Here is a 17581-nt window from a genome sequence, read left to right as displayed (position 1 = left end):
ATACAAAATCTTGGGGGAAGTTACATAAAAAAGAAAATACCGATGCAACGCTGGGTTTCTCAGCTAGTAAGGACTAAATTAATTTCACCTTAGTTGGAAGAACCATTGCGAAAATACTATTCAGTGGAGTACGAAGTTAATCATTCGTAATTTCCTTTTAAACTGCGCTATGTTTTCAACAAGTCGTTTGATATCTTTTGGAACGTTACCGGCCAACATCAGTGACGAGGAAATGAACTCACTGACCAGCATAGATAACACTGCTGCATCGAACTGCGTCGCTAAGTTACAAACAGCTTTTGTGTACCTGCAGAGATAATAAATATTGAATACTTATATCTTCGCGTATCCGAATCCTTTCTGTAGTAACATTAGAAAGCTCCTACCGTCTTTGCAGAGAGTTTTTTAATTCCTTGTATTGTTTTCTCCGAAAAGAACAAATTTGGGCACAGCAAGGGACATCTACTTCAGTCTCATTTGCAAAATAATAAAAATAATCATCATCTGCCTCGACAGTAATAAGCCATCCTGAAATCTCTACTGCCTGGTTGCAGGGTGGGCACATTCGCCTTTAGAAGGAACTTATTACCTCGACGATGAGGTTGGCTTGTCTTCCACCTGCTCGTTACCCTTTGTAGCCCTGCTGGTCTTCGTTGAAACCATTCTGAGCAGCGACGAACAAAGACAGAAGTTCCGTGCAGATAGCTAACATCAGTTAAGGAAACGGTTCTCAAAGAAAATGCAGTCTCCTAGGTGGTATTAGTTGCTATTTGAGAGAGACGCAAGATTTCCTTGCCTGCACCCGCCCAGTTACTAATTCGAAGAACGTCAACAAACGTGCATGACTATCTAAGCGTTGCGCGTTTTATTTCTAGCACCCTTACGAGACGGACTGGCGTAAAATATGGAATATAGACATTTATTTTAAACTGCATCAATTTTTCGTTGAAGTTATATGAATGAATCAAAGTTCAAAATCAAATGGCCAGTAAAATCTTTTTCCAATGCTGAAATACGTTTCTGTTGGTATATCTTCTTCCCATCGTATACGTTGTCGTTGTTAATGCAGTAGAACAACGGCTATTAATCATAAATATGGATGTGCTTGACATTCCTGTCTCGCAAGTAAACGCTTTGTACTCCACGCTAAACACCCATAATAGCTTCAGTTTCATCCGTATTAGAACTAAATCCTCGTTTCAAAACACGCATTGCAGTTAGAATTAAGGTTATTTGTTCTTCATTCATCTAGACAATATCTGGTGCGTCTGGCTAAAACGAACTTCATTCCTGGTTTCCAGAAATATTTGACATAATATGTTATACCTTAACAACTGACTGAACCAGAACACCTTGTAGTTTGAGAAATGTATGACTGACATATGTTTTTCTTAGTTGTAGGCACATAAACAATTACAAATGAGCCTACGTCTGTATACTGATGATTAGTATACGTAATCCTTAGTTCTACACTGTTATTGGCATCAACAATGTTTAGTAAACTGTGGCTCTGTAATCCTGGGGTAACAATAATCAACCTTCAAAGTAAGATCGGAACAGAAATCACGCGCATGACCTCAGAAATCGTAATATAGTGGCAGATACGTGCATGTGAACAAAAAACTAATGGTCTGTTTTGAGAATTAATCGAGTAACATACATGAAATACACTGAGGTGACAGAAATCGTTGGCTGGCTGCTGTGGCCGAGCGGTTCTAGGCGCTTCAGTCCGGAACAACGCGGCTGCTAAGGTCGCAGGCTCGAATCCTGCCTCGGGCATCGATGTGTGAGATGTTCTTAGGTTAGTTAGGTTTAAGTAGTTCTAAGTCTAGGGGACTGATGACCTCAGATCTTAAGTCCCATAGTGCTTAGAGCCATTTGAACCATTTGAAAAATCATTGGACAGCGATATCAACGTACACATATGGCGCTAGTATCGCGTACACAAGGTATAAAACGGCGGTGCCTTGGAGCACATACTCGTATAATTTGTAATCGGGCGATGCATGTCAAAAGGTTTCCGACGGAATTATGGCCACACGACAGGAAATAACAGACTCTGAACGTGGAATGGTTGTTGGCACTAGGCGCATGGGACATTCCATTTCGGAAATCGTTAGCAAATACGATATTCCGAGATCCACAGTGTTAAGAGGGTGCCGAGAATACCAAATTTCAGGCGTTAACTCTCACCACGGACAATACAGTGGCCAATGGCCTTCACTTTACGAACGAGTAGAGCGGCCTTAGCGTAGATTTGTCAGTGCTGACAGAAAAGCAACACTACGTGAAATAGCCGCAGAAATCAATGTAGGACGTACTAAGAACGTATCTGTGTGCAGAGAAATTTTGGCATTAATGGGATATGGCAGCAGACGATCGTATGCCTTCCCTAAGAGTGCCATTGCTAAGAGCACAGCATCGCCGTCAGCGCCTCTCCTGGACTCGTGACCATATTGGTTGGACCCCAGACGACAGGAAAACCATGGCCTGGTCAGATAAGTCGCGATTTCAGTTGGTAAGCGCTGATGGTAGGCTTTGAATGAGACGAAGACCCCCACGAAGCCATGGATCGAAGCTGTGCCGCCATCGGAGGTTCGAGTCCTCCCTTGGGCATGGGTGTGTGTGTTGTCCTTAGCGTAAGTTAGTTTAAGTTAGATTAAGTAGTGCGTAAGCCTAAGTTGCGATGACCTCAGCAGTTTGGTCCCATAGTCCTTACCAAAAATTTTCACGTTTTCCAAGCTGTCAACAAAGCACTGTGAATGCTGGTGGTAACGGTGTGGGCAGTGTTCAAATGAAATGGAGAGGGTCCTCTGGTCAAACTTGTAAGTAGGCTGTTTAGGTTTTTATGTTGGTAACGTCACGTAGCGCTCTGTATGAAAATCACTGGCTGTGGTGTGTGCAGTCTGTGGCTGGTTGGCATTGTTGGAATAGTCGCTATTGTAGTATTGGGCAGTTGGATGTGAACAGCTGAAACTTCCCCTTTGAACAATTATACATGACTGTCCTTAAACTGACACACAATATTTGGTTAGCGCAACGCAATCTGACTTTCAAAATTCCCTACAAAAGAATGGCCCTGACTAACATTAAACTATACCTTTCACAAATCACTTACCTCACAAAAATCTTCGCTACTCAAGCTACTGCAATACAGCGAGCGCCACTACTGCCAGCTAAATAAAAGATTCAAACTATGGAAGGCACTAACTACTGATAGGGATAGTTAGCAAATGAAAGATATTAATAGAGAACAAACAATGTATTTACCTTGATACCATCATATATAAATATAGCAGTTCATGACAAATTACAAAACTCCGTCATCTCTCTCCCCACATCCACCACTGCTGGCGGCTCACCTCCAACTGCGCAACGCTACGCGCTGTTCACAGCCAGCTGCCTAACTCTACAATGGCGAGTATTACAACAATGCAAAGCAGCCACAGACTGCACACAGCACAGCCAGTGATTTTCATACAAAGGTGGCGTTACCAATAAAAAAAACCTAAACAGCCTACTTACACAGCGCGTAGCGGTGCGCAGTTGGAGGTGAGCCGCCAGCAGTGGTGGATGTGGGGAGAGAGATGACAGAGTTTTGAGAGCGGATGATCTGGACGTGTGTCCATCAGAGACAGTAAATTTGTAAGACTGGATGTCATGAACTGATATATATATTATGACTTTTGAACACTATTAAGGTAAATACATTGTTTGTTCTCTATAAAAATTTTTCATTTGCTAAGTATGCCTATCATTAGTTAGTGCCTTCAGTAGTTAGAATCTTTTATTTAGCTGGCAGTATTGGGGCTCGCTTTATTGCAGTAGTTCGAGTAACGAAGATTTTTGTGAGGTAAGTGATTCATGAAAGGTATAGGTTATTGTTAGTCAGGGCCATTCTTTTGTAGAGATTATTGAAAGTCAGATTGCGTTGCGCTAAAAATATTGTGTGTCAGTTTAGTGTTGACCGGAATAGGTAAAGAGCGAAATGTCTGGGTACGTTCAGTTTTGCTCAGCTGTTTGAAAATCAAATAACGTAAGGGGTTTTCCAGCACAGTAATTCATTAATTTTTCTAAGGGGACGTTTCAAACTGAACTGATCATCGACTGAGAAAGGCTATGTTTGGCTACTTGGAGACAATTTACAGCCATTCATGGATTTCATATCCCCAAACAAGGATGAAATTTTTATGGATGACAGTTCGCCATCTCACCGGGCCACAATTGTTCGCTGTTGGCTTGAGGAACATTCTGGACAGTTCGGCCGAATGATCTGGCCACCCAGATCGCCCGAAAGATCTAGAGGTTAATCCGTACACAACATCCTCCACCGGCACAACTTATGGAATCATGGGTGGTTACAGAGCCTACATGGCTCAGTATTCCTGCAGGCGACTTCCAACGACTTGTTGAGACCATGCTACGTCGAGTCGCTGCATTACGCAGGCTAATGGAGGTATCCCATGACTTTTGTCACTTCAGTGTAGTTGAAAACACTGATCACATTACAGTTATCTGTGTATTTTTGAAAACCAGATTTTAATACACTTTTTGGTATACAATTATAATGGCAATATATTGGCAACTGTTGCGCAAGGAAATCGGCACTACGTGATTCCATTTAGTGTATATTGATGAAACTTTACCACCAAACAGTATACACTAAATGGTTAAAATGGCTCTGAGCACAATGCGACTTAACTTCTGTGGTCATCATCGCCTAGAACTTAGAACTAATTAAACCTAACTAACCTAAGGACATCACACACATTCATGCCCGAGGCAGGATTCGAACCTGCGATCGTAGCGGTCGCTCGGTTCCAGACTGTAGCGCCTAGAACCGAACGGCCACTTAGGCCGGCTGTATACACTAAACGCCTAACTGAGAGTCAGCAGAGAACTCTAAAACGTCGGAGGTTCGAGTCCTCCCTCGGGCATGGATGTGTGTTGTCCACAGCGTAAGTTAGTTTAAGTTAGATCAAGTAATGTGTAGGCCACTACCTAAGTAGTTTGGTCCAATAAGACCTTACCACAAATTTCCAAAAAGAACTATAAAACTTTTGGTGTCTGAGTGATCAAAGTAACTACGGCGTTCAAAGTGCCTCAGTTTACGGTAAGTTGGTCGTAAATAACCTTTTCTGTTTATTACTGATACGTAGACTGATGCGCCAAAACGTGACGACCACGTCCTTAATAGCGCGTTAGTCCATCTTTGAAACGCAATACAGCATTTTACAGTATCATCAGATTTGACGCAGATTTATCCTGTTTTTCATTGTGGGCAAGCCTCCATCTCAAAATTCTGTGATGAGACGTAGATGACCAGCATATTGTCACCTTACAGTGATTGCACCGTTCTTGAACCTGTTTTCATAGATGCTCAAGACAGCAGCACTTGAACAGCCGACCACTTCGTCAGCATGTTCGCCTCCAGGCGCCGTACGTCGAAGTCGCTCATGTCAGCGAATTTCCCCATTAGCGGTCCGTATTTTCGGTAGAATGATTACCCACTTGACGGCGAACTCTTCCTAAGCACAGAGGGACGGCAGGCATTAGGCGTGGGAAGGAGGGGGGGGAGGGGGAGGAGGGGGAGGAGGGGGGCAAGACAAGTAAGTAAATGCTATTCACTTATTCCCTGCAGGATCGTCGTTGGGTGGAAGACGGTGCAACCTGGCTTGAGGACTGGCATGAGGTTGTGTGGAACCGTCGTCTTCTTCTGGTTGCTGCGGAAGAGCTTTACTCCTGCAGAAAGTCGGGCCAACGAATAGTCGGCCGGTGGTGCACCTGACGGCCCAGCCTCTGAACGAGCCCCTTGGTGGACCGCTGTGCCTCGGCGTTGAAGATAATCATTTCCATTGAAATGAACACCCTTAACTGCTTACAGGCGTTGACATACGTCAACGGGGACAGATGAAAATGTGTGCCCCGACCGGGATTCGAACCCGGGATCTCCTGCTTACATGGCAGACGCTCTACCCATCTGAGCCACCGAGGACACAGAGGATAGCGCGACTGCAGGGATTTATCTCTGGCACGCCTCCCGCGAAACCCACATTCTCGATGTCCAGTGTGTAAACAAAAACTGTTTACAACGTAACACAATGGCGTAGAGGAAGTCGAGACGAACAGTTTTATTCATGAAACTTGTTGTCTAGTACCTCAAACTGACCTACAAAAATGAGCTAAGTTACAGCGCTTACGCGTCACGCTGTTTTTTTCAACGTTTTCTCGCTCTCTACGTGTAAACTATTAGACCCAGAGAAAAAAAAATTGGGCAGGTGCCAGTAGGCTCTGTACAAATTTAGTTATATTTGGACGGTTCAACCATTTCGCAAATCGAGGATCTTGACGATTTTTGCCTGTTACCGACGTTAATATGGTAACACAATGGTCCCTGCGACCAAGACTTTCGGCAATGTTTTAACTTCAAGTTTGAAGTCGGATAACAAATGACAAAAGAAATATTTTTTCGTTTGATATAATTACAAATTAACAATTTTCTGATATTTTGCTTTTCCTGTACTGTGAAACCTTTCTTATTGCCAAATTTCATGATCTTACGTCAAGGGGAAGGGCCCTACAGGTTTTAGCACAGTAAGTGAGTTTGCGACTAGCAAAATATGTCACATAAATGCCCATATCTTTCGACTGCATAGGCTTAGAAACTAACGTTTATTCTATTGGCAAGGTATCATAGACCTTAGTATGCGACATAGATTTCAGCTTCAAATGTCTACCTGTTCCTTAGAAAGAAGGGGTCTTAACAAATAGTCAGACAAATCATTTTTTCATTTGATATGCAGACTGACAGTTTTAGGATTTTTTCTTTTGGTTGTACTGTGACACCTTCCTTCTTGCCAAAGCTCATGAATCTAGACCGACAGCAAGTACGCTGCGGCCTTTGATGAGTGAATTTGCGAGCACCAAAGTATGTGACATAAATGGCCGTATCTTTTGAGCGCATTGGCTCAGAAGCTTCACATTATTACATCGTCCATGAACCGTAGACGTTTATATGTCGTCGAAATTTCAACTCCATACGTTTACCAGTTCCTGCGAAGAAGAACATATAGACAAACAGGAGAACGGACGGGCGGACAAAAAAGTGATCCTATAATAGTACGGTTTTGACTGACTGAAGTACGGGAACATAAAAACAAATAAGACCTTCTTGTTGGAAACTGAATGAATAATTTTGAACTGGAGTAGCAGAGATAATATTGGAAATAATGCGTGGCGCGCACGGGCTGTCGGTTAGGTGGTTTTTGTAGGCCAATTTGAGGTATTTTCCAGACTACACACACTATTAAGTATCAAATTGTTCGTCTCTACTTCATCTACACCACTGTAGTACTCTGTAGGCAATTATCGTTCACACCCTGTATAGTCGCAACTGCATACTTGAGCTACACTATGTGATCAAAAGTATCCGGACACCCACGAAAAACATACGTTTTTCATATTAGGTGCATTGTGCTGCCAGCTACTGCCAGGTACTCCATATAAGCGGCCTCAGTAGTCATTAGAGATCGTGAGAGAGCAGAATGGGCGCTCCGCGGAACTCACGGACTTCGAACATGGTCAGGTAATTGTGTGTCACTTGTGTCGTACGTCTGTACGCGAGATTTACACATTCCTAAACATCCCTAGGTCCACTGTTTCGGTTGTGAAAGTGAAGTGGAAACGTGAAGGGACACGTACAGCACAAAAGCGTACAGTTGACTGACAGAGACCGCAGACATTTGAAGAGGGACATCTATCCAGACCATCACACAGCAATTCCAAACTGCATCAGGATTCACTGCAAGTACTATGACAGGCGGGAGGTGAGAAAACGGATTTCATGGTCGAGCGGCTGCTCATAAGCCACACATCACGTCGGCAAATGCCAAACGACGCCTCGCTTGGGGTAAGGAGCGTAAACATTGGACGATTGAACAGTGGAGAAACGTTGTGTAGAGTCACGAATCACGGTACACAATGTGGCAATCCGATGGCAGGGTGTGTGTATGGCGAATGCCCGGTGAAGGTCATCTGCCACCGTTTATAGTGCCAACGGTAAAATTCGGAGGCGGTGATGTTATGGTGTCGTCGTGTTTTTCATGGAGGGCGCTTGTACCCATTGTTGTTTTGCGTGGCACCATCACAGCAGCGGCCTACATTGATTTTTTAAGCACCTTCTTGCTTCCCACTGTTGTAGAGCAATTCGGGGATGGCGATTGCATCTTTCAACACGATCGAGCACCTGTTCATAATGCAAGACCTATGGCGGAGTGGTTGGATATCAATAACATCCCTTTAATGGACTGGTCTACACAGACTCCTGACCTGAATCCTACAGAATACCTTTGGGATGTTTTGGAACGCCGATTTCGTGCCAGGCCTCACCGACCGGCATCGATACCTCTCCTCAGTGCAGCACTCCTTGAAAAACGGCCTGCCAATCCCCAAGAAACCTGGCAGAACCTGATTGAACGTATGCCTGCGAGAGTGGAAGCTATCATCAAGGCTAACGGTGGGCCAACACCATACTGAATTCCAGCATTACCGATGGAGGGCGCCACGAACTTGTAAGTCATTTTCAGCCAGGTGTCCAGATACTTTTGACCACATAGTGTATATAGCCGAAGTGCATTCTGCAGTACATACTTCTATTTTTTTTACGATGAATACGTTTTCCTTAAGTTCGTTTTGAGGTTGTGTTATCCATTACAGCTGCAATGCTTTTTTCTTTCGATATCCCGCTTTCTCTCCGATTTTCTGTTCATCTTTGACTGAGGTTCCCAGTCATAACCGAAATATTTTCTAGTCGGATGCAGTAAATTCTCATAATAAATGGGGTCTCTTTTATTTTGGTTTCAAAATATGGATATTGATATACTCGTAATCACCATTATGTTTCCACTGAAGCGTGTGCACAGCTTCACTGGTCTAAGGCGTCGGCTAGCACCGTAATTTCCACTTTGCACCTTTTTTACTTTATCGTCTTCAGTCTTGAGGTATTATGATATCTCCAGATTTTATTTTTTTCTCGGGTGCGCACGGAGCTGAACCTTTTCTGGCTTATGATATCATGTACGATACACATCACACTTACGCAGCTCTCTTGTTCATCACTCGGCCGTGCGCCACGAGGTGTCATCATTGATCCTGCAACTGCACAGCATATCACGTCGAAGTGAAGATAAGGACATATCCTTTTCCAGTTACGGGTGTTTCCACCTGCTTTAATAACTTATTGAAGCTGTGCGGCAGGTCCCGGCGGAGGTTCGGGTCCTCCCTCGGGCATGGGTGTGTGTGTTTGTCGTTAGGATAGTTAAGGTTAAGTAGTGTGCAATCTTAGGGACTGATAACCTTAGCAGTTAAGTCCCATAAGATTTCACACACATTTGAAAATTTTTGAACATTCCTCAGTTAATAACAAACTACAAATTAATGTTATAACAGTTAAATAAATTTTAAACTTTTGGATATCATATACAGGAAGTTTCATAATGTTTGGCCGTCCGCCCCTGGTAGCTGAGTGGTCAGCGCGATGAAATGTCATTCCTAACGGCCCGGGTTCGATTCCCGGCTGCTTCGGAGATTTTCTTCGCTCAGGGCCTAGGTGTTGTGTGGTCCTTATCATCATCGTTTCATCCCCATCGACACTCAAGTCGCCACCGTGGCGTCAACTCGAAAGACTTGCACCCGGCGAACGGTCTACCCGACGGGAGGCCCTAGCCTCGCGGCATTTCCATTTCCATAATGTTTGGACGATTTCAAACTTGAATAATGAGCGCTAAGAACAAGATACATCGACGGTGGTGCCAACTATAGCGCGGAGTATCAGGCTTCATCTCATATAAAGGTCAGTAATCACGTCGTAGTGGTCGAAGCAACATTGTGCGTCCGTGGTGGAATGCCATTTTCGCTATGGCGAATCTATCGTGCGAGTGCAGCGTGCCTTTCGTGAAAATTTCAAGATTCAGCCTCGACATCCAGTTTCTGCTCGTGGAACGATATGGAATTGGGTAAGAAACTTCCGTGCAGCTGCCAGTGCATCGAACTGAAAGTCAACAGGGGCTCGGAAAACCATCGGCACTCCCGAGAACGGACTAGCTCGCCTGATTCAACCATGGTCATACTTTCTCCTACAGTGTTATTTGAAGGCGAGAGGGTACTCCGACTAGCCGAGAAGCTTGCAACAGAAGGGGGGTATGACGTCAAACGGGCCGACTTGGAGCAGGAGAGGCACCACAGGACATTTTAATTTTCACTGTCTATACTTTAACAAATAAGTATATAAAACTTTGTCAGGCTAACCAGGAAGGGTTCAGGATTCACACTCATAGCAGTGGAAGTTCAAAAAAATAACAAAATAGTTCTTTTTACATGTGAAATTTCATTTTTTCACTTAATATTGGCTGCATTTGTTGCTATAGGTACATTTTTCTTCATAAGTAAGAGAGATTCTTCGATGAATTTTGCACTGCATACTAACCATACATACAGGTGTATGAAACTCAAGAATTAATTTAAATTATGAAAAAATGAATGAGCTGTTACATTTTAAACATGTTTAGAAAAAACTCAAATTTCATAGTTAATTATCTCATTTTTTACCACAGATTTTAATAGATTTGAAAAATTCTAGAGTTTCATACACCTATAAGTATGGTTTGTAAGCTGTGCAAAATTCATCGAAGAATCTCTCTTACCTATGAAGAAAAGTGTATATAGCTACAGATGCAGCTTGTAACAGTGAGAAAATGATGAAATTACACATGTAAAAAAATTATTTTGATATGTTTTTGAGCTTCCACTGCTATGAGTGTGGATCCTGAATCCTTCTTGGTCATGCTGACAAAGTCTTATGAATTGATCTGTAAAAGTATAGACAGTGAAAATTAAAATGTCCTGTGGAGTCTCTTCTGCTTCAAGTCGGCCCGTTTGACGTCCTACCCCACTTAAAAGATCGAATCCACGATGAAACTTCGAGAATTCCTCCGGCAGTTAAGAAAGACGTGCTCAAAATCTGCGTTGAAACGCCTCGAGTATAGTGTAGTCGCGAATGGTCGTCATCCATTCGACAAAAAATTAAATTAAATTAGGACAAGTAAAGTTAATACCAATTCATCTGGTAATATTAGGAAAGATAGAAATACTTCGAAAAATTTTGGAACGATGATTTTGTTTCAGTATAAAGAGTATATGTATCGTATGACTAGTTTTTTTTTGTCGTAATAAAGCAACAAGAAGCTGTAAAGCTGTGTGCGTAATTGTCCTGTTTAAGTCCTGAGGTATCACATATGATACCATCTGTAATAAATCACTATGTTTTCAATACATTTTTGAGGGTAACTCATTGTTAAGTAGAGCTAACACAAAGCAATTAACACAATAATGGCCCATTTATACTTTTAATATGTGCTCAGGACTGAAGAGGTTATGATACCATTTACCAATCGTTTCAGATGTACCTTGCGTAACACTTCTCAACTTAAATCAGGCTCAAGGAAATGTGCATCCTTGATGTGTCAGAGTTTGCTCTTAGTTGAAACTATAGGACATAATTAGTGAAAAATAATGTTATTTGAAAGTCTTAAGAGTATGAATCTTCACTGTAAGAAGCTTCTCGGCTTGGTGTCTGACGGCGGTAGCTGTTCCAACAGTCGGATGGTATTGTATGACGTAGTACTGATAATATCTTGTTTCCTGTCGCTGCCACCGTTACCTTTCAGTACTGCATGCAGCGAGTGTCTTCACTGAACACATCAAAAATTTAAACCATTTCCAACACAATTATATGGAACATTTCTGTGATTCTATATTCACATGTTACGTCTGCTTTCATTCATGATTACATAGTCACACTGAACACTGTGGTGCCTGCTAGCTAAGCCCGACTAGTTCGGCTGAAACGGAAAGCTGACGGTACTGACTGCGGCCATCGATTCTGCTGCTCCCATCAGCCACCAGGCGCAGAGTCTTCTTACAGCGAACAAGTAGTAAGAGTAGAGTGGGACGTACCTGATCGTCGGCATGGCAACCTCCACCGAGTGCCTGGAAACCCACCCAAAGAGCGGCGGCGACGTTGAGGAGCCACAGCACGTAGCCACGGGCGGCCATCGACATCATGAACGCCGAGTACGTCAGCAGCTCCAGGCCCGGCGTCGGAAAGTCCAGCATGGTTTCCACGTCCCACGGCTCAAGGCCCAGGGACTTTTGGATTTTCTTCACTGACCTTATTCTGCTCTGTGGACAGTTAAAGAGTAACTATGGAGACAAAGAGGTTGTTGCTGGACACTGCAGTGAGGCTGGATGTGACAGATGCACAGCGGGAACAGAAGACCGCGCCTATTAAGTTGCCAAGGATGCGAGTGTTATCTCTTACAATTTTCTATTTCCTTTGACCAAGTTAATTTCAGAACACTGTCAGAAATGTCGGGCATAAAAGAAGAGAGACGCGGAAGGCAGAATATACTGGCGCTCAGGTTGATGCTATGTTCCTCGACTTCCCGAAGGCGTTCGATACAGTTCTGCATTGTCAAAATCTTCTTGACTGTTCGTTAACGTTAATCCAGTCCAGTACGGGTTCTCTTGTACACAAGATTCGGCAGTTTTATTTATTATTATTAACACTACTGGCCATTAAAATTGCTACACCACGAAGATGACGTGCTGGAGACGCGAAATTTAACGGACAGGAAGAACATACTGTGATATGCAAATGATTAGCTTTTCAGAGCATTCACACAAGGTTGGCGCCGGTGGCGACACCTAGAACGTGCTGACATGAGGAAAGTTTCACACGGATTTCTCATCCACAAACAGCAGTTGACCGGCGTTGACTGGCGAAACGTTGTTGTGATACCTCGTGTAAGGAGGAGAAATGCGTACCATCACGTTTCCGGCTTTGATAAAGGTCGGATTGTAGCCTATCGCGATTGCGGTTTATCGTATCGCGACATTGCTGCTCGCGTTGGTCGAGATCCAATGACTATTAGCAGAATATGGAACCGGTGGGTTCAGGAGGGTAATACGGAACGCCGTGCTGGATCCCAACGGCCTCGTATCACTAGCAGTCGAGATGACAGGCATCTTATCCGCATGGCTGTAAAGGATCGTGCAGCCACGTCTAGATCCCTGAGTCAACAGATGGGGACGTTTGCAAGACAACAACCATCTGAACGAACAGTTCGACGACGTTTGCAGCAGCATGGACTATCAGCTCAGAGACCATGGCTGCGGTTACCCTTGACGCTGCATTACAACAGGAGCGCCTGCGATGGTGTACTCAACGACGAATCTGGGTGGACGAATGGCAAAACGTCATTTTTTCGGATGAATCTAGGTTCTGTTTACAGCATCATGATGGTCGCATCCGTGTTTGGCGACATCGGCGTGAACGCACATTGGAAGAGTGTATTCATCATCGCCATACTGGCGCATCACCCGGCGTGGTGGTATGGGGTGCCATTGCTTACACGTCTCGGTCACCTCTTGTTCGCATTGACGGCACTTTGGACAGTGAACGTTGCATTTCAGATGTGTGACGGCCCGTGGCTCTACCCTTCATTCGATCCCTGCGAAGCCCTACATTTCAGCAGGATAATGCACGACAGCATGTTGCAGGTCCTTTAAGGGCCTTTCTGGATACAGAATACTGTTCGACTCCTACCCTGGCCAGCACATTCTCCAGATCTCTCACCAACTGAAAACGTCTGGTCAATGGTGGCCGAGCAACTGGCTAGTCACAATACGCCAGTCACTACTCTTGATGAACTGTAGTATCGTGTTGAAGCTGCATGGGTAGCTGTACCTGTACACGCTATCCAAGGTCTGTTTGACTCAATGCCCAGGCGTATCAAGGCCGTTATTACGTCCAGAGGTCGTTGTTCTGGGTACTGATTTCTCAGGACCTATGCACCCAAATTGCGTGAAAATGTAATCACATGTCGTTTCTAGTATAATATATTTGTCCAATGAATACCCGTTTATCATCTGCATTTCTTCTTGGTGTAGCAATTTTAATTGCCAGTAGTGTATTTATGTTTAACTTTGTAGCCCGTGCCCTTCCTGTCGCCATATCGCTATTTACCTAAGAGAGGGAAGTCCTGGGCGTCACCTGTCCCTAAATTATGTACTTTCTTCTGTGTGTGATCGTACACTGCCAAAAAAAGATTTTGTACACCTGGAAAGACAACATCGATTTTGGTCTAATGATAGCATTTGCCACATGGGGGATAATAAATGTACTTATAATGGTTTCAACGTTGTCCGCCAACATATTGCATAGTGGCATAGCTCTCAGAGCGCCATCTATGTCTATCCTTTAGCAGGGAATGCTTACAGCCAGAAGGCTTAGTGTGGCGCAAATGTGTGAAGCAAGCACGCAACCATGGCACTGAGATGCACTTGTGCTTCCTACAACCAACTGAGCGAGTTCGAAAGGGGTCAAATTGCGGCCTACCAATTGGCGAGTTGATGCTTTCTGAGATTTGACATACAAGTTGGACGTGCCGCGTCAGATGTGCAACGATGCTGTTATCACCGGTCACGTGAGTATTCTCACACACGCAGACGAGGTTCTGGATGTCCGTGCAGCACAGAAGCCCGCCAGGATCGCCGTATTGTAAGGGCAGCAGTGGCAGATCGTATAGCTACCAGAACATATGTAAGAGGGCTTGTGAGCCCAGACGTGTCAGCACGAACTGTTACGAACCAGTTACTAGCAATGAGTCTGAGGGCAAGCACACCTGTAGCCCGTCTTCTACGCACTGCACAGCATCGACGTGCACTGCCCGATTAGTGCCGTCAAAGGGTCACTTGGAAGATTTTTTTTTTGTGTTATGGTTTTAGGGCGCAAAAGTGCTATGGTCATTAGCGCCCAAGTGATTCAAATGGCTCTGAGCACTATGGGACTTAACATCTATGGTCATCAGTCCCCTAGAACTTAGAACTACTTAAACCTAACTAACCTAAAGACATCACACAACACCCAGTCATCACGAGGCAGAGAAAATCCCTGACCCCGCCGGGAATCGAATCCGGGAACCCAGGCGCGGGAAGCGAGAACGCTACCGCGCGACCACGAGCTGCGGGCCATTAGCGCCCGGTCTGTGACTTAGGAAAAGGTAAAAAAAAACCAGCAGTAAGGGGAGCGAAACTCAAAAAAGTAGGGAAACCAAAAACAGAAGGAAAGCTTAAAAAACCACTATAGAAGGGGGGTTGTTTGTCCCCAAAAAGAGCGTCAAATGACTGACGTCATCTCACTGGCACTAATGAACTCGAGAACGCGGTCGGCTGAGCGCGTGTCATCTGCTAAAATGGAAGATATATACAGGCGACAGCTGTAGACGGGCGCGTAACGGAGTAAAATAGGGGCACTCAAGTAAAAGGTGTCTCACCGTCCACAGCTGAGAGCAGTGGGGACAGAGTGGGGGAGGATCGCCGCTCAAATGACGTCGATGGCTAAAAGGACAGTGCCCTATCCGGAGTCTAGTTAAAATTATCTCCTCCCGACGACGAGTTCGGGAGGAAGAGGTCCAAGCAGGAAGAGCTTTCACGTCCCGCAATTTATTATTGATAAGTGTCGACCAATGTGCGTGCCATAAAAGAGCAAGACGACGACATAAAACACTCCGTAGATCGGCGAAGGGAATCATGCGAATAGCTGGCCGAAGAAGAGAGACTGCAGCCTCGGCCGCTATATCGGCCGCTTCATTTCCGCAGATACCAACATGTCCTGGGATCCAGAGGAACGCCACAGAGGCGCCCCCCAAGTGGAGCAAGTGGAGGCAGTCCTGAATCCGGTGGACCAGGGGGTGGACAGGATAGAGAGCTTGGATACTGAGGAGAGAGCTGAGAGAATCTGAGCAGATAACATGCTGTATCCGCTTATGGCGACGGATGTATTGGACAGCCTGGAGAACAGCGTAAAGATCCGCAGTATAAACCGAACACTGGTCGGGAAGCCGAAATCGATTTGGGGTGTCGCCAATAATATAGGCACTCCCAACACCAAACGATGTTTTTGAGCCATCAGTGTAAATAAATGTGGCATCCTTCATTTGTGCGCATACAGCAGCAAATGCCCGACGATAAACAAGAGAAGGGGTACCATCTTTGGGAAACTGACAAAGATCACGGAGTAGGCAGGTCCAGGGTCGGAGCCAATGCGGTGCTGTACCCCAAGTTGTCAAGAAAGTCTTAGGAAAGTGGAAGGAAAGAGAATTGAGCAGTTGACGGAAGCGGACTCCCGGTGGTAGTAGGGAGGAAGGGCGGCCTGCATACCCTAAATCCAAGGAGGCGTCGAAAAAAATGTCATGGGCTGGATTAGCAGGCATGGAAGACAGATGGCTAGCATAACGACTCAGAAGGACAGCTCGCCGATTGGACAGCGGAGGTTCAGCAGTCTCTGCATAAAGGCTTTCCACAGGGCTGGTGTAAAAAGCTCCAGACACTAAACGTAATCCACGATGGTGGATAGAGTCGAGACGCCGAAGAATAGACGGCCGAGCAGAGGAGTAAACTATGCTTCCATAGTCCAATTTAGCGCACTAAAGGCGCGATAGAGGCGGAGAAGGACCACTCGATCCGCTCCCCAGGAGGTGCCATTCAGGACACGGAGTGTGTTGAGGAAGATGAAATGGCGCGCCGTAGTCTTCAGCAATGACAGTGGATTCTGCCTGCAACTGATGATTGCTTGCGCGTGCGATGTAGACCTCGTGAGTGCCATCTGTAGTGGGCTTTCGTCCAAGACACACTCGTCCCACGGCAGGCCTTATGGTCTGGGATGCGAAATGCTACAACTCTCATTCGCCTTCGGTGTTTCCGACGGAGACGCTAACCAGCGCTCAGAAAGTGCAGAATGCTGTTAGACCTATTATTTTGCCGTTCTTGCAACAGGAAGGTGACGTGTTGTTCCAAAAGGATGATGCTCGCCCACACACTGTCTGTGAAACTGAACGTGCTCTGCAGACGTGCAGCAAGTTCCCTGGCCAGCACGATCTCCGGATTTGTCTCCTTTAGAGGAAGTGTGGGATATGATGGGACGAGAAGTGACTCTTGAGACTCGTAAATCAACAACTCTTACAGCCGGCCGCTGTGACCGAGCGGTTCTAGGCGGTTCAGTCCGGAACCGCGCTGCCGCTACGGTCGTAGGTTCGAATCCTGCCTCGGGCATGGATGCGTGTGATGTCCTTAGGTTAGTTAGGTTTAAGTAGTTCTAAGTCTAGGGGGCTGATGACCTCAGATATTGAGACCCATAGTGCTTAGAGCCATTTGAACCAACTCTTACACAGCTATGTGAACAGGTCAAGCAGGCTTGGTGTTATGTTGGCAGAAGAGCCAACACCGTGTTACTAGTGGATGCCGAAATGCACGCGTTTTAGCTCACGCAGGCTGGCGTGAGGAGGGAAGGACTATACAGACGTGAGGTCTGGAACATGACAAGGAATTAGAATTCAGAAAGCGGACGTAATTAGTTTGATACTTAACTTTAATCCATTAATGATGAACGCCGCTCTTGACGGTACATGATTCACAATATGATCTGTTCAGAATACATTCATAGTAACTGAATATGGCGCCTTGC

General features: G+C 45.1%; 1 protein-coding gene and 1 non-coding gene across 3 annotated transcripts in view; both read right to left on the bottom strand.

Annotated features, from left to right (window-relative positions):
• The window catches only part of LOC124796361, a 211235-nt gene that overhangs the window by 17963 nt on the left and 175691 nt on the right, over positions 1 to 17581 (bottom strand). For both annotated transcript variants that reach the window (XM_047260518.1, XM_047260517.1), the window contains exon 5: positions 12013 to 12237. In XM_047260518.1, coding sequence (XP_047116474.1) covers positions 12013 to 12237 — 225 coding nt within the window. The remainder of the gene's footprint in view (positions 1 to 12012; positions 12238 to 17581) is intronic.
• Positions 5922 to 5995, bottom strand: Trnat-ugu. Its single transcript has one exon. It is a non-coding gene; the product is annotated as a tRNA-Thr (tRNA).

This window comes from Schistocerca piceifrons, chromosome 4 (assembly GCF_021461385.2).
Source record: "Schistocerca piceifrons isolate TAMUIC-IGC-003096 chromosome 4, iqSchPice1.1, whole genome shotgun sequence".
NCBI classification, from domain to species: Eukaryota; Metazoa; Arthropoda; class Insecta; order Orthoptera; family Acrididae; genus Schistocerca; species Schistocerca piceifrons.
Note: the sequence above shows the minus strand (reverse complement) of the source record. Positions and strands in the feature narration are given on the sequence as shown.